Source organism: Nerophis lumbriciformis, linkage group LG31 (genome assembly GCF_033978685.3).
Source record: "Nerophis lumbriciformis linkage group LG31, RoL_Nlum_v2.1, whole genome shotgun sequence".
In the NCBI taxonomy this organism is placed as follows: Eukaryota; Metazoa; Chordata; class Actinopteri; order Syngnathiformes; family Syngnathidae; genus Nerophis; species Nerophis lumbriciformis.
The window spans coordinates 15,205,001-15,227,156 of record NC_084578.2 but is presented as its reverse complement, the minus strand read 5'-3'; the positions used below and the strand labels follow the sequence as shown (position 1 = coordinate 15,227,156).

The following is a 22,156-nucleotide window of genomic DNA, read 5'->3' as shown; positions in this document are numbered from 1 at the left end:
TCACTCAAGTAAATGCCACACGGGCCACATCCTGCCCCCTCCTTCAAGGGAGTTTCAGCAATTTCCTCAGTTAAAAAAAAAGAACACTCACTTGCAAATGACAATTTACTCCGTCGTAGGTTATTTCAAATTCACAAGATCACTTCCGGCTTTCTAAAACTGTTGCTGACTACAGGAAGTGCCGTTTGATGCCCTGCGCTACATGACCGGTGAGTGTAACTATGGAGGACGTGTGACAGATGACTGGGACCGGCGGACCCTGCGCACAATCCTCGCCATTTTCTACGACCAGAAGGTCGTTGACGATCCCAACTATAAGTTTGACCCAAGTGGGATCTACTACGCACCTGAAGGAGATGTAAGTATTGCAGGGAATGACACCAATTTTCCTGAAAATTGGTGTGTGCACCAAATAATTTGCCACTTTCATACTTGCCAACCTTGAGACTTCCGATTTCGGGAGGTGGGGGTGGGGGTGGGTGGGGGGGGGGGGTGCGTGGTCAGGGGTGGGGCAGGGGCGTGGTTGGGGGCGCGGTTAAGAGGGGAGGAGTATATTTACAGCTAGATTTCACCAAGTCAAGTATTTCATATATATATATATATATATATATATATATATGTATACTTATATATATATATATATATATATATATCTACATCCTGAAAATATGCAAACAAAACTGTGTTTAGATAATTGATACTTCAAACTTGCATAAATAAATCTTAAGGAATATAACATAACTTGGCTTCTGAGAGCTTCAAAATGTAATGAATAAAATGCTAAAGTTGTTGATAAACAAGCAATTATTTTAATAATTAAATATGGTCATTTTAAATGAATTATTATGATCATTTAAAATTAATTATTTCCAATATGTTTATTTTAATGTATAATTCTATGGCTGGATGTAATAAGGAGTCAGAAAAAATACAAATAAAAATACAATCAATTTTGATGTTTTTAGCAAAATATAGTAAAAATGTATTTAGTTTTTTTTTTTTAAATTAATAAATATATTTATTTTTAGGTAAGATAAACATAATAATACAATTTATCTCTAGTCTGGCTGATTTAGTTCTTGTCACCCTGTTGTCCTCCCGTCATAAAAAATAGGCTGTCCTCACTTAGGTCCGCATGGAGCTGGAGGGGGCGTGGCCTCCAGCTCCGGCTGAAAATCGGGAGATTTTCGGGAGAATATTTGTCCCGGGAGGTTTTCGGGAGAGGCGCTGAAATTCGGGAGGGTTGGCAAGTATGGCCACTTTCCAGGTTTTAAAATTTAGTGTCTAGAAATGTACCTAGTTTAAGAGCTATTTTTGACTAATCTTAATGTTAACATGAATAAATATATTTTTTCTATTCTAGTTTAAAAAATGTTTTATTGGGAACATAACTATTCAAATACATTTCCACCACAAAAAGACTTAGAGACTTAGACTTAGACTTCCTTTTTATTGTCATTCAAATTTGAACTTTACAGCACAGATAAGAACTAAATTTCGTTACATAAGCTCATGGTAGTGCAGGATAAAAAAGCAATACGGTGCATATATAAATAAATAAATATATATAAATAATATATAAATGTATATACAAACCCTGTTTCCATATGAGCTGGGAAATTGTGTTAGATGTAAATATGAACGGAATACAATGATTTGCAAATCCTTTTCAACACATATTCAATTGAATGCACTACAAAGACAAGATATCTGATGTTCAAACTCATAAACTTTTTTTTTTTTTTTCGCAAATAATAATTTACTTAGAATTTTATGGCTGCAACACGTGCCAAAGTAGTTGGGAAAGGGCATGTTCACCACTGTGTTACATGGCCTTTCCTTTTAACAACACTCAGTAAACGTTTGGGAACTGAGGAGACACATTTTTTAAGCTTCTCAGGTGGAATTCTTTCCCATTCTTGCTTGATGTGCAGCTTAAGTTGTTCAACAGTCCGGGGGTCTCCGTTGTGGTATTTAAGGCTTCATAATGCGCCACACATTTTCAATGGGAGACAGGTCTGGACGACAGGCAGGCCAGTCAAGTACCCGCACTCTTTTACTATGAAGCCACGTTGATGTAACACGTGGCTTGGCATTGTCTTGCTGAAATAAGCAGGGGCGTCCATGGTAACGTTGTTTGGATGGCAACATATGTTGCTCCAAAACCTGTATGTACCTTTCAGCATTAATGGCGCCTTCACAGATGTGTAAGTTACCAATGTCTTGGGCACTAATACACCCCCATACCATCACAGATGCTGGGTTTTCAACTTTGCGCCTATAACAATCCGGATGGTTCTTTTCCTCTTTGGTCCGGAGGACACGACGTCCACAGTTTCCAAAAACAATTTGAAATGTGGACTCGTCAGGCCACAGAACACTTTTCCACTTTGTATCAGTCCATCTTAGATGAGCTCAGGCCCAGCAAAGCCGACGGCGTTTCTGGGTGTTGTTGATAAACGGTTTCCACCTTGCATAGGAGAGTTTTAACTTGCACTTTCAGATGTAGCGACCAACTGTAGTTACTGACAGTGGGTTTCTGAAGTGTTCCTGAGCCCATGTGGTGATATCCTTTACACACTGACGTCGCTTGTTGATGCAGTACAGCCTGAGGGATCGAAGGTCACGGGCTTAGCTGCTTACGTGCAGTGATTTCTCCAGATTCTCTGAACCCTTTGATGATATTACGGACCGTAGATGGTGAAATCCCTAAATTCCTTGCAATAGCTGGTTGAGAAAGGTTTTTCTTAAACTGTTCAACAATTTGCTCACGCATTTGTGGACAAAGTGGTGACCCTCGCCCCATTCTTGTTTGTGAATGACTGAGCATTTCATGGAATCTACTTTTATACCCAATCATGGCACCCACCTGTTCCCAATTTGCCTGTTCACCTGTGGGATGTTCCAAATAAGTGTTTGATGAGCATTCCTCAACTTTAGTTTTAGTCAACCAGTATTTATTGCCACCTTTCCCAACTTCTCTGTCACGTGTTGCTGGCAACAAAATCTAAAGTTAATGATTATTTGCAAAAAAAAAAAAGTTTATCAGTTTGAACATCAAATATGTTTTCTTTGTAGCATATTCAACTGAATATGGGTTGAAAATGATTTGCAAATCATTGTATTCCGTTTATATTTACATCTAACACAATTTCCCAACTCATATGGAAACGGGGTTTGTATAAAATAAATAAATATATATGAATATATATAAATAAATAGATTACTGTACAGATCAATATTTTTCGCATGCGTCCACGTTTATGGATGTATGTTATATTGTCTTTTTTATTGCAGCGAGTTAATCCATTTTGGGGGGAGTTGAAGGGATAATTTAATTATGATGCGTTCAAGAGTCTGTGGATGTGACTATACATGTAAATAATATTATGTGTGAAGTATTCTGTGAGTAACTCATGTAAACTATCAAACTACTGCAGCATACGACCACTAATAAGGGTTGATATACAGTATTTGGTAACACAGGTTCCACTTATGGTATTCTATTTCACTTGGAGCTTGGTTATCAAGTGTCACTTATTCAACCACATCTTTTATTCATGGAGTCGCATCTCCATAGTCATTATAACAAATGTCAACTGTCCAAAAATCCCACTTGTAAGTGTTTCTCTCGATGGTCCCTGGATTGCTTTTTTGCATTTCTTTTGCAGTATGACAGCTACATGGAGTACACCAAGGCGCTGCCTCTCAACCCCTCACCAGAGATTTTTGGTATGAATGCCAACGCGGACATCACCAAGGACCAGGCTGAGACACAGTTGCTGTTTGATAGCATCTTGCTAACGCAGGTAAATCCTTTTAGACTGTGATTTTTGATATTTTAGTGTTTCACAATAGTGTCTGAAAAAAAAGAGTTGTCCTGCCTCAACTCTCGCCTCTTCTCGTGCGTTCAGTGAAGCGAACGCCGCAGGATCTTTTTGTAGACTTGCAGGTTGGTCAAGTGGATGATGTCGCTCACATTGAGGAATGCGATCAATATTAACTGTCCTGCAAATTAGAAAAATATATGAACCCTTTCTAGAGCACTTATTGAAATATGTGGACGTAACGTATAGCAAATAGGGATGTTATGTATTAACTGTAAATGTTGATCACAATTATAATCAGGAAAACACAGGACAGGAGTGTAACAATATCAACACAATATTTAAAATAGTCCCTTATTCTCTTTTATGACTTGGACTTTTCAATTAAAATCAAGAATAGTACACAATAAAAAACTAAAATAAAAACTAAATCCTTTGGTTTTTCATCCTCTCCTGTGTCCAGTACTTATTTCCTGAATTTGTACAAATGAACATAGACAACAAAAAATGTATTTTGTAAAAATAAAAATATCAATCTAGTCCAGTGGTTCTTAACCTGGGTTCGATCGAACCCTAGGGGTTCGGTGAGTCGGCCTCAGGGGTTCGGTGGAGTCTCCGCCGTCAAGATGTTTTCAAATTACCATAAGTCTTGAACTATACAAACTTTTTCAATGGTTGGAATCTGGGCTTTTGCATGATATACTAGATAATATGGTCATCTAATTAGTTACTATGGTAATCTAAGTCACAGCAGCGCAGACGAGGTACCAAGCACTGTAGGAGGGGAGCGTTTCCACAGAGTGTTTCCAGAGCCTGACATGTGGAAGGAGATTTCTACAAGAAAGTTCTAAAGCTTAGTGATATATTACGTATATCAAATTGTATTACGGTTTATTTTTTTACACTTCAAGTTCATATTTCGCTGTTTGTTGCATTTTTTGTTGCGTTTCGCTTGATTGTAAAATATGTGGATGGAGAGTGGGTGTGACGTTCATATGTTGTCAATATTCAGTGTTTTATCCTTCATAGTTAATATTGTAAATCCCACATTCTTTATTTTCATGTACATTTTGTCTCATTCAGTAAAAAAAATTAAAAATCCCATTCTGTTTTTTAAGGCGGTCTGTCATAAAGTTTTTAGCTTTCAATCAGACATTATTGTGAAGTTTTATATAAGTGTTCCTAAAAATCAGATACACCGGCCCCCAGACACATTTTTTTCTCTAAATTTGGCCCCAGAGTCAAAATATAGTGATAGTATCCTTGGTATAAATTTAGTGATAGTATCCTTGGTATCAACACTACCGATACATGGAGTATCACACCAACAGTTGTTGTAATATTATTCCCTATCTAGACTTACAATTTATTAATCTACAAATTAATTTATTTTTAATAGCTGCTTACTTTCCGCGGGAACGCGGTTTCGCAACAGGTTAAGACCATTTTGCATTTAATAAAAACATTTTTACAAACGGACTAGCAAGGATGTGTGTATTTTTAACAAAGTTGTATTCACAGACAGGGAGATAAAAAAAAAAAAAAAGGTTTTCAGATCTTACGACTTCTTAAACTTTACTAAGCACTTATTTCTTGTGATGTTTCTAGCTGGCTTAGCGATTCAGTTGTAATACACCGTCCCACAACTTGTGACTGTGATGATAATATCAAACAAACAGAAGAAGTCTGGAGCTAAAGTCATAGAGAAGTTTTTTAAGCGCAAAAAATATGACGAAAGTGTCGGAACTGTGTTTTCATTTGCATTTCAATTTTATTGACAGTTTATTTAAGAAACCTTAAATCATTTATCATTAATTTTGTTAGAAATTGATTATTTTAGCACTGCATGATTGTATGTAAATGTATTATTTATCAGTTTATATGAACCCTTTTTTTGCACTTTATTTGATTGTATTTATTTTTGTAATCAGCCTGACCTAAGCCCTTGAGAGTAATCTTTGTGATTAACATGTGCTTTCATATCACTTGACAAGGTTTTTCCTGTTAAACTCTAAATAGATATTTATTGAATGCGATTAAAATCAAGAGTAAAATGACTAATTCAGTGTTAATATTTGAGTGGGAAAAGTGGAAAAGTTGGGCTCCGAGGTCAACAAAGTTAAGAAACCATGCCTTTTAGCAACATAATTATACATTATTTACCAAAAATATACCTTATTACAAATACAATAAAAAACAACAAAATACATTTGGTTTGAAAATTAACACATACTGTAATCCAGTGTTTTTTAACCACTGTGCCGTGAGATACAGTCTGGTGTGCCGTAGGAGATTATCTAATTTCACCTATTTGGGTTAAAAATATTTTTTGCAAACCAGTAATTATAGTCTGCAAATGATGTGTTGTTGTTGAGTATTGGTGCTGTCTAGAGGTCGGCAGAGTAACCATGTAATACTCTTCCATATCAGTAGGTGGCAGCAGGTAGCTAATTGTAGATGTCAGAAACAGCGGGAGGCAGTGTGCAGGTAAAATGGTGTCTAATGCTTAAACCAAAAATAAACAAAAGGTGAGTGACCCTAAGAAAAGGCATTGAAGCTTAGAGATGGCTATGCACAACGAAAATAAAACTGAACTGGCTATAAAGTAAACAAAAACAGAATGCTGGACGACAGCAAAGACTTACTGCAGAGCAAAGACGGTGTCCACAATGTACAGCCGAACATGACATGACAATCAACAATGTCCTCACAAAGAAGCGTAAAAACAACTGAAATATTCTTGATTGCTAAAACAAAGTAGATGCGGGAAATATCGCTCAAAGGAAGACATGAAACTGCTATAGGAAAATACCAAAAAATGATTAAAAAAAGCCACTAAAATAGGAACGCAAGACAAGAACTAAAGTAAAAAACTAAAAAACAGCAAAAAACTCAAAATAAGTTGGTTATGGTTTAGAGTCATATCCAACAATTGCGACTTTTGACTGTCGACTGAGTTTAGTTTTTAAATGATTTCTGCTGGTGGTGTGCCTCCGGATTTTTTCAATGAAAAAAATGTGCCTTGGCTCAACATTTTTTGAAAAACACTGCTGTAATCATCATAACATTTTACTAAATAATCCACAACGTAAATACAATTTAAAGTGAAATTGTTGAAGTATTTTAATGAGTGGCCTTTAGAGCGTTAAAAGGTAAAAGATGAGTGAAGGAATAAAAAATAAAAAATACATCTAAATGAGCACTGCTGTCTGGTAGCATAAACAGGAAGCTTTGTGCCAACAAACCTGGGCGTCTTCACACACTCTACACCCGAGGTGTCCCACATTCCTTGTGCGCATTTGAAGAACCGCTGCTCCCTCAGTGGATATTTTCATTTCAGGATACATGCATCACACCCTGTGAATACATGATATGTGCACATGCACCAAAACGAGCCAAGTGCGCACATTAAAAACACATTTAGTCCTGTACTCAAAGGAGTGACTCACATAAACACACAGCGCTGCAGGGACTGTCCCAGGGGTCCTCACTGGCTTTTTATAGGCTGACTTGCCAGGCTTCAATATTTTATCACCCTCTGTTAAAATATGCTATGCAACATTAATTAAAAGGGAAATACAGATGCATTTTTTATCTGTTTGTTGAGCGACTTCCAAAAATACACAAAAATTCTTCTTATTAGCTTGTCTTCCTTTGATATTGCCAAGACCCGCTATGTGTTGCGGGGGCTTTGGTTAAAGTTAAAGTTAAAGTACCAATGATTGTCACACACACAGGGCTGTGTGATCCCACATCATTATCGCGCACCTTGGGAAAGTTTGACTTCCATGGGATTCTGACAGCTTCACAGCTTCACAGAAATTATTTATACGAATCAAATCCGAGAGTTTTCCCTTCGTTTGAGCTGTTTACAATAAGCGTGCGCGTCGCACATCACTGTAGTCCTGCTTTAACATGTTTTGTCGGAGTTTGTGTAAATAAGTGTTTTTAGAAGTGTGACATGGCGCCACGCTTTGTGAGGCGACGCTGTACGTGCAATCACAGCAGCAGCCTTCAGAAAAGTAAGTTTTCCCGTGCCATTTTGCAGTAGGACTTTGGTTTTTTGTTTGTTACCTGTCCCAAAAGGTTAGACGAAAATGAAACAGATTTTTTTTTTCCCCAAAAAAATAATGTAAATCAAATTACACCTAAAATTCTAGCAAAAAACTAATTTTATGGAGGATAATCATAATTTTACATAAGGGAAGAAAATGTGAATTTGAAAATGGTCGAAGGGTCACCACTTTTTTTTACCTTCTTTTCTTATTACCAGTGGTTCTCAAACTTTAGTACCACCTAACTTAGTACAACCTAAGAAAAACACTTGGCTCTCCAAGTACCACCACAATGACCAGCATTGAAATACAGTAGCGTAGTTGGCCTATGTATTCATTAAAAACAAGGCAGAGGTTTTATTTAGCAAGTATATTTAAAGGGGAACATTATCACAATTTCAGAATTGTTAAAATCATTAAAAATCAGTTCCCAGTGGCCTATTATATTTTTCGAAGTTTTTTTCAAAATTTTACCCATCACGCAATATCCCTAAAAAAAAGCTTCAAAGTGCCTGATTTTAACCACCCGTCCATTTTCCTGTGACGTCACATAGTGAAGCCAACACAAACAAACATGGCGGAAAGAACAGCAAGCTATAGCGACATTAGCTCGGATTCAGACTCGGATTTCAGCGGCTTAAGCGATTCAACAGATTACGAATGTATTGAAACGGATGGTTGTAGTGTGGAGGCAGGTAGCGAAAACGAAATTGAAGAAGAAACTGAAGCTATTGAGCCATATCGGTTTGGACCGTATGCAAGCGAAACCGACGAAAACGACACGACAGCCAGCGACACGGGAGAAAGCGAGGACGAATTCGGCGATCGCCTTCTAACCAACGATTGGTATGTGTTTGTTTGGCATTAAAGGAAACTAACAACTATGAACTAGGTTTACAGCGTATGAAATACATTTGGCAACAACATGCACTTTGAGAGTGCAGACAGCCCAATTTTCATCAATTAATATTTTCTGTAGACATACCCTCATGTCAGCAGGCCAGGGAAGCTATGGTCAATATTCTTCTCTTGATCATCTTCGGGACGGTGTGAGCCAAGACATCCAGGGGGTTTAGCTCGCTCGTCTGCGGGAACAAACTGCCACCATTGCTTGCCGTGCTACAGAGGACCTTTGTCCCTGAATTGCTCACACACTCCGGCAGATTCAATGGGGGTCTGGCGGCAGATTTCTTTGACTTTATCGTTGGAAATGCATCTGCCTTGAGTGTCGCAGGATATCCACACATTCTTGCCATCTCTGTCGTAGCATAGCTTTCGTCGGTAAAGTGTGCGGAACAAACGTCCAATTTCTTGCCACTTTCGCATCTTTGGGCCACTGGTGCAACTTGAATCCGTCCCTGTTCGTGTTGTTACACCCTTCGACAACACACCGACGAGGCATGATGTCTTCAAGGTACGGAAAACAGTCGAAAAAACGGAAAATAACAGAGCTGATTTGACTCAGTGTTTAAAAAAATGGCGGATTGCTTCCCGATGCGACGTCACATTGTGACGTCATCGCTCCGAGAGCGAATATTAGAAAGGCGTTTAATTCGCCAAAATTCACCCATTTAGAGTTCGGAAATCAGTTAAAAAAATATATCGTCTTTTTCTCGGTATGATGACGTCAGCGCGTGACGTCACGGATTGTGGAGGACATTTTGGGACAGCATGGTGGCCACCTATTAAGTCGTCTGTTTTCATCGCAAAATTACACAGTATTCTGGACATCTGTGTTGGTGAATCTTTTGCAATTTGTTCAATGAACAATGGAGACAGCAAAGAAGAAAGCTGTAGGTAGGGAGCGGTGTATTGCGGCCGACTGCAGCAACAACACAAACACAGCCGGTGTTTCATTGTTTTCATTCCCGGAAGATGACAGTCAAGCTTTACCATTGGCCTGGGGAGAACTGGGACAACAGAGACTCTTACCAGGAGGACTTTGAGTTGGATGCGCAGACACGGTACCGTGAGTACGCATGCAGCTGCGGCTTCCAAACATTTGATCGCTTGCCCGTACGTGCGTGCCGCTATGTGCATGTCACGTACGTAACTTTGGGGAATTTGGGGAAATATATGGGCTGTATGAACTTTGGGGAGGTGAACGGTACTTTGGGCTGTGGGATTGAGTGTGTTGTGCAGGTGTTTGAGTTGTATTGGCGGGTTATATGGACGGGAGGGGGGAGGTGTTTGTTATGCGGGATTCATTTGTGGCATATTAAATATAAGCCTGGTTGTGTTGTGGCTAATAGAGTATATATATGTCTTGTGTTTATTTACTGTTTTAGTCATTCCCAGCTGAATATCAGGTCCCACCCGCCTCTCACAGCATCTTCCCTATCTGAATCGCTCCCACTGCCCTCTAGTCCTTCACTCTCACTTTCCTCATCCACAAATCTTTCATCCTCGCTCAAATTAATGGGGAAATCGTCACTTTCTCTGTCCGAATCGCTCTTGCTGCTGGTGGCCATGATTGTTGCGAACTTTATCGTCGATGTTCTCTACTAAATCCTTTCAGCAAAAATATGGCAATATCGCGAAATGACCAAGTATGACACATAGAATGGACCTGCTATCCCCGTTTAAACAAGAAAATCGCATTTCAGTAGGCCTTTAATATTTGTGGCCACTGTAACTATACATTATACACAGTTTGAACAGTAAAACTGTGTTTGAACATTTAATTAAGTGATTCTGTGGCGTACCACGAGGTGGAGCCCGTCTACCATACCACAACTGTGTACAGTATCAGAAACAGGTACTCAGTATACCAGACTTGGGCAAATTAAGGCCCGGGGGCCACATGCGGCCCGTTAAACTTTTCAATCTGGCCCGCCGGAAATTGACAAAAACATTTTTTTAGATCTTTCAACTGTAGCTGCCATTATGATGTGCAGTGATGTTTTTAAATGACCGTAAGTATTGAACTATACAAAGTATTTCAATGGTTGAAATCTGCGCTTTTGCATGATGTACTGGTTACTATGGTAATCTAAGTCACAGCAGCTCAGACGAGGCGCCAAGCAGTGTGGGTGGGGAGCGTTTCCACAGAGTGTTTCCAGAGCGGCCAGCCTGAAATGCGCATGTCAGGGAAGGAAGGACATTTTTACAACAACGTTCTAAAGCTTAGTGATATATCAGATGTATCAGATTGTAGGTGGGGTTTTTTTTACCCTTCGCGTTCATAGTTTGCTGTGTTCGTTGCATTTTTGTTGCGTTTCGCTTGATTGTGAAATATGTCGATCAAAAGGGGGTGTGACGTTCATATGTTGTCAATATTCAGTGTTTTATTGGTCATAGTTAATATTGTGAATACCACATTCTGTATTATTTATGTACATTCTGGGTGTCTCATTCAGTATAAAAAAGTTAAATTCCATTCTGTTTTTTAAGGCGGTCTGTCATAAGGTTTTTAGCATTCAATCCGACATTATTGTGAGGTTTTGTATTAGTGTTCCGAAAAATAGATATACCGGCCCCCACAGACACATTTTTTTTTCATCTAAATTTGGAAATAATTGCCCAGGTCTGCAGTGTACTATGTTTTGGCATCATTTGTACCATCAAGCTGCTGTTCCCAAAATACAATAATTACTGTATACGCACATCTTAATTAGGGATGCCCGATAATGTCGGCAGTGCCGATAAATGCTTTAAAATGTAATATCGGAAATTATCGGTATCGGTTTCAAAATTATCGATATTGGTTTCAAAAAGTACAATTTCGGACTTTTTAAAACACCGCTGTGTACACGGACGTAAGGAGCAGCACAGAGCGCCAATAAACCTTAAAGGCACTGCCTTTGCGTGCCGGCCCAGTCACATAATATCTACAGCTTTTCACACACTTGTTCGCGCTGGCATACTTGGTCAACAGCCATACAGGTCACACTGAGGGTGGCCGTATAAACAACTTTAACACTGTTACAAATATGCGCCACACTGTGAACCCACACCAAACAAGAATGACAAACACATTTCGGGAGAACATCCGCACCGTAACACAACATAAACACAACAGAACAAATACCCAGAACCCCTTGCAGCACTAACTCTTCTAGGACGCTACAATACACCCCCCCCCCCCCCTAGCCCCCCCCCCCCACTAGCCCACCAGCTCGTTTAACACAGGAATGTTCGTCTCTGCACAATATGACCCCCTGCATATCAAACAATAACAAGTCACATTCAAGCAAGCAAGATTCCTTTATGTTTCCATTGTAATTTCCCATATATGAATAATTGCAAACCTTACCTTTTACTTATACAAATAAATAATAAATATGAAATCCCACTAACCTACAAGTTGACTGACCTTTATCGTTTATTTAGTTACTGACTCCATTGAACAGGCTTAATAATTTGTGGATCTCATCTAGTACGTCCTCATCAGTCTTAATGACAGCAACGCAGCTCCACACTTCAGGTAGAATTAAAGAGCTATTAGTCATCCCCACTTGTCGTTAGCCAATAATTACATAATTACACAGTGGCGGGTGGAGAACACATGGTCGGACTCGATGGACAACAGATTCACAGATGAGCGGGAATAAGCATCAACACAAGCTCTTAGACTTAGACTTAGACTTCCTTTTTATTGTCATTCAAATTTGAACTTTACAGCACAGATAAGAACGAAATTTCGTTACATAAGCTCATGGTAGTGCAGGATAAAAAAGCAAAAAGGTGCATATATAAATAAATAAATATATATAAATAATATATAAATATACATATAAAATAAATACATATATATAAATAAATAAATAGATTACTGTACAGATAAATATATTGCACTTTTTCACATGCGTCCACGTTTATGGATGTATGTTATATAGTCTTTTTTATTCCAGCGAGTTAATCCATTTTGGGGGGAGTTGAGGGGATAATTTAATTATGATGCGTTCAAGAGTCTTACGGCCTGAGGGAAGAAGCTGTTACAGAACCTGGAGGTTCTGCTTCGGAGGCTGTGGAACCTCTTTCTAGAGTCCAGCAGTGAAAACAGTCCTTGGTGGGGGTGGGAGGAGTCTTTGCAGATTTTCTGAGCCCTGGTCAGGCAGCGGCTTTTTGCGATCTCCTGGATAGGAGGAAGAGGAGTCCTGATGATCATTCACAATCCTTATGTAAGAAAAAAAACACTCAATGAATCAATCAATCAGTCAAAGTTTATATATATAGCCCTTAAAACACATGCCTCAAAGGGCTGCGCAAACCACAACGACCACTCTGATACCACATCGGGGCCAAGAAAAAAACTCAACCCAATGTGGCAATGAGAAATCTTGGAAGGGACCGCACGGGCGTCAAAGGTGGACAAAATGGGAAGAATTTTAGCGATATTACGGAGATGAAAGAAGTCTGTTTTAGTAACACTCTTAATGTGTGACTCAAACGAAAGAGGATCATACCGAGATTCTTTACCGAGTCACTTAGTGCAATTGTTTTGTTGTCAAATATTAAGGTGGTATTATTCAATAGGTTCAAACACTGATGACATCTATTAAACAAGACAAGAAGCAAGTAATTAAACATAGACAGAATTAAATTTGGCTCAATTGAGGAGAGTGCTTTGTACCGTATTTTTTTGACTATAAGTCGCAGTTTTTTTCATAGTTTATGAAAGTTGCCTAATGTTTTTTTCCTTCTTTATTATGCATTTTCGGCAGGTGCGACTTATACGCCGGTGCAACTTATACTCCGAAAAATACGGTATTAGAAATGGCAACAGCGGAGGATGAATGTCCCATAACAAGAAGATAGTGGAAAAAAATTAACTTATCGACTTACGGTGTCGGCAAGGACTACCAAGGCGGGCGTGCGCATATTTTCAACACTTATGCAGATCCCAAATACAGATCAGCAGGTACCAGAAGGTAAGAAAAGTTGCTTTTGCATAATATTGCGAAACAAAACGCCAGATAATATGTCTTACCTTATACACACACCATAATAATACTCGTATGTTGAAGCACAGTACAATCCATCAAGCGGTGCGGCTTCAAAACTCGCCAAAGTCGTACTAAAACATTATGATAGATTTTTGAGCGTCGTGTGTAATGTTCTATATTTTCAGTGGAACATACAAAATGTTGGTGTTGTTTACTTGAGTCATATCGCAGTCTGCACGTATCTCTTATGTGTGACTGCCATCTACTGGTCACACTTATCATTTCACCATGTACCAAATAAAATAGCTTCGAGGTCGGTAAGCACAACCAAAATTATTCCGTACATTAGGCGCACCGGGTTATAAGGCGCACTGTCGAGTTTGGAGGAAATGAAAGGATTTTAAGTGCGCCTTATAGTCTGAAAAATACGGTAGTTAATGTGATCATTCAATCAGCAATAAACATCAAACCAATAAGTGTCCTTCTCATCCAACCTCTCTTGCTCTCTTTCTCTGTTTCAGTCCCGCTCATCAGGCGGAGACGCCAAATCCTCCGACGATATGGTGTTTGAAGTGGCGGCTGACGTCCTGAGCAAGTTACCCCCCGACTTCGACCTGGAGATTGTGATGTTACGCTTTCCCACCTGCTACAGCGAGAGCATGAACACGGTCTTGGTGCAGGAGATGGGCCGCTTTAACAATCTGCTCGCCACCATCCGCGACTCCTGTGTGGATCTTCAGAAAGCCATAAAGGTACACACACACACACACACGAGCACACACACACACAGCGGGATTGTTGAAGAATAAAGAGGACTTCTGCTGCCGCCAGCCAAACCAGACTAATTAGGCTATGCTTGTTTTGATCAAAAGTGAGGCCAGATGATGAATCCTTATTGATTTGACAATTTATGTACTGTAAAGCAATATTGTACATGGACTAATTACAGTGGGAACTCTGCTAATTAAACCAGATACTTTGTGTCCGCGCTACAGTAGCTTTGTTTTCTAGTGAAACAAAAAAAAAAGATGATATTCTTTGATTTGTTGAGCCTCTGAGAATGACGATGAAAAGCCAGTGCATTACCACTGAGTACCGCTGCGGCCCATACGGCTGAGAAACAGATACTTTTAAGTGGCCCTAGGCAGGCGCTCGCGGCCCAACAACGGTTAAGAAACAGCGCGCTGTAGTAATGCTTCCTGAGGCTGAGCCAATCAGTGGCCACGATACTGAACAGCACGTTCTGAGTGATTTGATCTCCATTCCTGCCCAATACTACTGTAGTATTGATATTTTCAGTTTACTTCGTCATTTGTATGCTTAAAAATGCTTAATTTAGGACAAAAACATTGGAGAATATGCTTTATCTCCCCCAAAATCTGCGGTAATTTTTAAAATCAAACTGTGACGTAATTCTCTAATAAATAAGATTTTCAAATTTAAAAAAATGTATATATCATACCGTATTTTTCGGAGTATAAGTCGCTCCGGAGTATAAGTCACACCGGCCGAAAATGCACAATAAAGAAGGAAAAAACATATATGTCGCACTGGAGTATAAGTCGCATTTTTTGGGGAAATGTATTTGATAAAACCCAACACCAAGAATAGACATTTGAAAGGCAATTTAAATTATATAAAGAATAGTGAACAACAGGCTGAATAAGTGTACGTTATATGAGGCATAAATAACCAACTGAGAATGTGCCTGATATGTTAACGTAACATATTATGGTAAGAGTCATTCAAATAACTATAACATATAGAACATGCTATACGTTTAACAAACAATCTGTCACTCCTAATCGCTAAATCCCATGAAATCTTAAATGTCTAGTCTCTTACGTGAATGAGCTAAATAATATTATTTGATATTTTACGGTAATGTGTTAATAATTTCACACACAAGTCGCTCCTGAGTATAAGTCGCACCCCCGGCCAAACTATGAAAAAAACTGCGACTTATAGTCCGAAAAATACGGTACATAAACATTTTCAGACACCTTTGATGCATTTTGTTCATTAAAGATGCTAACTAATTTAATGTCCTGTAAAATCCGGACTATAAGCTGTTACTTTTTTCCTACACTTTGAACCCTGCGGTTTATAAGACGGAGCAGCTAATTTATGGATTTTTCTTTGCTGGTGGCCATCATAAAGATAGTTTAAAAAACAAAAACAAAATGCAAATACACTGTTTTATTGTTTGCGCCATGATGCCATCTTTTGGACAAATTTGCTCACTGCATGTGCTGCAGTGTTCTTCCATTTAGTGCTTTCAACAACCGGAAGTAGAGTGCTAACCCGTCTTCTAATCGTACATAGCGTTTCTACTTGTATGGATTCTCCCGAATTCATCTCCCTAATTCGGAGGTCTCAAGGTTGGCAAGTATGCTCTAGTATACTCTGGACAGAAGCTGTGTGCCTTCATTGTTTTTGTAGCTGTTGTTTTGAGGCATGTTTAAAAAAATAAAAAAATAATGCACTTTGTGAAAGTCAAAGTATAGTATTTCCCATAGTTGTAGTGGGTATTAGGATTATCTCAGGGAGAGCATGTCCCAAATTCCAAGCTGCTGTTTTGAGGCATGTTAAAAAAAATAATGCACTTTGTGACTTCAATAATAAATATGGCAGTGCCATGTTGGCACTTTTTTTCCATAACTGGAGTTGAAGTTGTTCTTTTATTTTGGAAAACATTGTTTTTGATTGATTGGTTGAAACTTGTATTAGTAGATTGCACAGTACAGTACATATTCCGTACAATTGACCACTAAATGGTAACACCCGAATAAGTTTTTCAACTTGTTTAAGTCGGGGTCCACGTTAATCAATTCATGGTAAAGTTACATTGTTTAATGCATCCAGCGGGGAATCACAACACAATTAGGCATAATAATGTGTTAATTCCACGACTGTATATATCGGTATCGGTTGATATCGGAATCGGTAATTAAGAGTTGGACAATATCGGAATATCGGATATCGGCAAAAAAGCCATTATCGGACATCTCTAGATCAAAGCGTTGGAAAAACGTATCGGCTCACAGTGCGGAATATAGAATCCAAACATTAAAAAAAAGTCACCTTGAAAATAAAACTGTTCCCTAAATAGTGAAAGCCATTTCTAAAACCTTAGGTTGGTATTTTCAGGTCACATTAGAACACGTTCTTTTAGAGTTGGAAATCCGACACAGAGCAAATGACATATTCTAAAAATAAGTGCACTGATGTGTACTCTTCGTTATAAGTGAAGAGTATACTTGCAGTGTGACACAGCCTGCAGTGAGGGGATTTTCATCCTGGCTGCATACAGTAGGAGCATTACATGCCTCATTATGCACCATTCAAACGCGCTTTTGTGGGTGTCTTCACCCACTTTAGTGCGCACACGTCTCGTCTCCTTCTGAGACGTGTAAGTAAGACACGCCAGATTGAAGGGAAATGAGCTCCAACGTTGTTATTAAAGGACTTCGTGCTGTTTTCATATTGCTACCACAAAAAAAGTTTGAAGCCGGAAGAAAAGTCAAGTCTGTGTTTGTGTGTGCAAACGAAGTGAGTTGCATGCCGTTCTGTGCAGGGGCTGGTTGTGATGTCCTCTGAGCTGGAGGAAGTAGTCAGCAGCATCCTGAAGGGGAAAATCCCCGGCATGTGGATGAAAAAGTCCTACCCCAGCCTCAAACCCCTGGGAAGTTACATTAACGACTTCATGGAGCGACTTCAGTTCCTGCAGGTACAGAAACACACTTGCTGTGTCTCAAATGGAGTACTTCCATTCGTCAGTACACTTCAGTAAGAATACTCTGTACCTTTGGCTATTTTGCTTCTTTCTCTTTTAATTGTGAACTGGAACCACTCAAGTTATTCCATCCACTAGCCAAGACGGCGACTATTGAGGGCGATAAAAGTGTCAAAGCGCGAATGCAAGTGACTTCAAGGCCACATTGGGACCACATTGGGGCCTGTGCACGTTTACACTGGAGTCTGATCAAAATCACATTTTACAAAACCCAAAACCAGTAAAGTTGGCTTGTTGTGTAATTTGTAAATATAAACAAAATACAATGATTTGCATTCTGAGTTGCAACTTATATTCAATTGAATAGACTGCAAAGACAAGATATTTAATGTTCGAACTGAGAAACTTAAATTTTGTTTGCAAATAATCATTAACTTAAAATTTAATGGCAGCAACACATTGCAAAAAAGTTGTCACAGGGGCATTTTTACCACTGTGTTACATGGCCTTTCCTTTTAACAACACTCAGTAAACATTTGGGAACTGAGGAGACCAATTTTTGAAGCTTTTCAGGTGGAATTCTTTCCCATTCTTGCTTGATGTACAGCTTAAGTTGTTCAACAGTCCGGGGTCTCCGTTGTGGTATTTTACACTTCATAATGCGCCACACATTTTCAATGGGAGACAGGTCTGGACTATAGGCAGGCCAGTCTAGTACCCGCACTCTTTTACTACGAAGCCACGCTGTTGTAACACGTGCAGAATGTGGCTCGGCATTGTCTTGCTGAAATAAGCAGGGGCGTCCATGAAAAAGACGTTGCTTGGATGGCAACATATGTTGCTCCAAAACCTGTATGTACCTTTAAGCATTAATGGTGCCTTCACGGATGTGTGGGTTACCCATGCTTTGGGCATTAATACACCCCCATACCATCACATGCTGGCTTTTGAACTTTGCGCCTATAACAGTCCGGATGGTTCTTTTCCTCTTTCCCACAGTTTCCAAAAACAATTTGAAATGTGGACTCGTCAGACCACAGAACTCTTTTCCACTTTGCTTCAGTCCATGTTAGATGAGCTCGGGCCAGGCGAAGCCGGCAGCGTTTCTGGGTGTTGTTGATAAATGGCTTTCGCTTTGCATAGTAGAGTTTTAACTTGCACTCACAGATGTAGCAACGAACTGTAGTCACTGACAGTGGTTTTCTGAAGTGTTCCTGTGCCCACGTGGTGATATCCTTTACACACTGACTTCGGTTTTTGATGCAGTCCCACCTGAGGGATCAAAGGTCACGGCCTTGCCGTATACGTGCAGTGATTTTTCCAGATTCTCTAAACCTTTTGATGATATTACCGACCGTAGATGGTGAAATCCCTAAATTCCTTGCAATAGCTCGTTGAGAAATGTTGTTCTTAAACTGTTCGACAATTTGCTCACGCATTTGTTGACAAAGTGGTGACCCTCGCCCCATCCTTGTTTGTGAATGACTGAGCATTTCACGGAAGCTGCTTTTATACCCAATCATGGCACCCACCTGTTCCCAATTAGCCTGTTGACCTGTGGGATGTTCCAATTACCGGTAAGTGTTTGATGAGCATTCCTCAACTTTCTCAGTCTTTTTTGCCACTTGTGCCAGCTTTTTTGAAACATGTTGCCAAATTCCAAATGAGCTAATATTTGCAAGTTTTCCAGTTCGAACGTTAAGTATCTTGTCTTGGCAGTCTATTCAATTGAATATAGGTTGAAAAGGATTTAAGAATCATTGCATTCTGTTTCTATTTACGATTTACGCAACATGCCAACTTCACTGCTTTTGGGTTTTGTACTTGAAGTGTAAACAGTCAGCTGGAAAAAATCAGATAAAAAAAAAAAAATCAGATTTGTGTCATTTTGGCCTGCAGTATAAAATATAGTCTATAATCATATTTAAGTGAATGGAGACAGGTTGTATGATGATTCAAACTCAGGGTGGGAGTCTAATGATACTAATAAATCATCTTAAATGGGTCCAGATACACAATCTTGGGGCCACCTCTGCTTAAAATGCTTTAGGGTCGTGTGCATTAAGTCAATAATCAAGGAAGTGAAGGAAGAGAATGGACTGAAAAGAACAGCATTTAACTCAATTGTACTTATGTTTGCTCAAGACTGAATATCTTTAACAAGTTTTTTTTATTTTTTTTTTATCACCGGATGGAAAACATTTGCAGATAACCATGCAAGAATAAAGAAAGAAACTAAACAAATGGACGTGGTTAATGGGCAGAAAATAAAGGCAGCGGTTGTGTACTGTAGTGCTACTTCACTGATGTAGAGCTACACTATTAAACACTGCACACCGCTCTCCAACCTTCCATGGTCGAAGCTGTCACACTTGAATTGCATTAGACCACTTGATTCCCACAACAACAAAACACCTCGGGCTCCTAATGACTCCATGAAAGAGCCATTGTGTGACTGCACTGAAAAATGTTTGCTATTCATCATTATCAGCTGAGTGTGTGTGTGTGTGTGTGTGTGTGTGTGTGTGTGTGTGTGTGTGTGTGTGTGTGTGTGTGTGTGTGTGTGTGTTCTGGCAATGCCTACTTAATGGGGACATCACTCTGTTTACACAGTCACCTTTAGGGTACCTCTGACGGTATGGGGACCAAAAAAACAGGTCCCCTAAATGATAGTCAGATCCATTCTGAAGATGCCTAAGTGATTTTTAAGCTTTGGCCCATAAAACATGTTTACTAGTTAGTTTGAGTGAGAGACATTTGCACAACCGCATTATGGCCTACAAAAGGAGACTGCAGGCAAAATAGTAGATTAAGAGATAATCAGCAAGACTGGTTAAGTAGAACAGTTTTTTATGTTCTTTATGTTCAATGTTGTTAAAAATTAAAAGTACAAATAAAAGTTTAAATGAGTTTGTATTTTATTTCTGTGGTTTAAGGTAAGATAAGATAATCCTTTATTGATCCCACAACAGGGAAATTTGGGTTACTTTGTTTACGTGTTTCAAATATTGGTAAAAGAGAAAATTAATTTTCTTGAAAAGTGAAACATTGGTTATCCTGGCATTAATACTACTGTGATTCTGTATGGTATCCAGCTTTAGTTAAAACTAATATATTTTTCCAAACACAAAATCTGGTTTAGTGTTCCTTAGGATGACATTTTCATACAGCATGATTATAAAACATTATTACCTTAAAGTATGATTCACATTCAGAATTGTCCATCCTTCTATATATATGGTAGTTGGAGTTGCAGACAACTTCATTACTGCTAAATAGCAGTTTTCAGTAATGTCACAGAAGATGCAGGATTTGCTTTATCATTTTAGTGGTGAAACTTCTTATAAGACATCTCGAGAAATGAATCCACGCCTTTATCTCGACTCGTCTTGACTACTGCAATGCCCTGTATGTAGGCATTAGCCAGGCCTCCCTCGCCCGCCTGCAGCTCGTGCAGAACTCTGCTGCTCGTCTGCTAACACAGACCCGCAGACGTGAGCACATCACCCCTATATTAGCGTCCCTTCACTGGCTCCCTGTGCATTATCGAATCAATTTTAAACTCCTTTTATTTCTTTTTAAATGTCTAAACAACCTCGCGCCAACCTATCTCTCCGACCTTCTTCAGCCTTACTGCCCCACCCGATCCTTAAGATCAGCCGATCAGCTGCTGTTGACGGTCCCTGACACAAGGCTGAAGCTTAGAGGTGACTGGCTCCCTGTGCGTTATCGAATCAATTTTAAACTCCTTTTATTTGTTTTTAAATGTCTAAACAACCTTGCGCCAACCTATCTCTCCGACCTCCTTCAGCCTTACTGCCCCACCCGATCCTTAAGATCAGTCGATCAGCTGCTGTTGACGGTCCCTGACACAAGGCTGAAGATTAGAGGTGACAGAGCTTTCGCCGTTGCTGCTCCCAAGCTCTGGAACGACCTACCTCTGAGTGTTAGACACGCCTCCTCTCTTCCTGTTTTTAAATCTCTCTTAAAAACATACTTTTATTCCATGGCTTTTAACACTGAGTGATATCCATCCTGCAATGGCGCCCCATAATACACCTGCTGTGAACCTGTTTTTATGTTTTTTTGTTTTTATTTATTCTATTTTATTTATTTATTTTTTATCGTGTTCTGTTTGTGTTGTGTTGTGTGTGCTCGGTACTCGTATTATCTTTTAACCTGCCCATTGTACAGCACTTTGGCTACCCCTGTGGTAAATTTTAAATGTGCTTTATAAATAAAGTTGATTTGATTTGATTTGATAAGAGGACAGCTGTTGTGCTGTTTTCTGAGGATCATGTCATATTTAATTTGAACTTTTTTTTTTTTTTTAAATGGTCCTCAGTAGTCTAGTACAAATTTGTGTGAATTATTTAAAAATATTTAAATTTGGTCACAATGAACCATATTAACTCTTTTTCCCCAGGGTCCCCAGTAAGAATGATCAGCACATTACTTCATCGATCCAGAGATTTAAAGACGTGTATGAGCTAACTGGGCAGTGACCATTTTACCTAAATTTTGTTATGCCTCCACAACCTGTAGAAAGGGTGGTCCCCACAAGTCATGATCACAAACTTGGTCCCCATTCCAAATGATAACCAGTGTGTGTGTGTGTGTGTGTGTGTGTGTGTGTGTGTGTGTGTGTGT

The 22,156-nt window shown here is 39.2% G+C and overlaps 1 protein-coding gene across 1 annotated transcript in view; it reads left to right on the top strand.

Annotated features, from left to right (window-relative positions):
* dnah7 (dynein, axonemal, heavy chain 7) overlaps positions 1-22,156 on the top strand; it is a 213,001-nt gene that overhangs the window by 177,959 nt on the left and 12,886 nt on the right. Inside the window, exons 60-63 of the mRNA XM_061926536.1 lie at positions 176-358; positions 3,672-3,809; positions 14,292-14,522; positions 17,348-17,500. Of these exons, the coding sequence (XP_061782520.1) occupies positions 176-358; positions 3,672-3,809; positions 14,292-14,522; positions 17,348-17,500 (705 nt within the window). The remainder of the gene's footprint in view (positions 1-175; positions 359-3,671; positions 3,810-14,291; positions 14,523-17,347; positions 17,501-22,156) is intronic.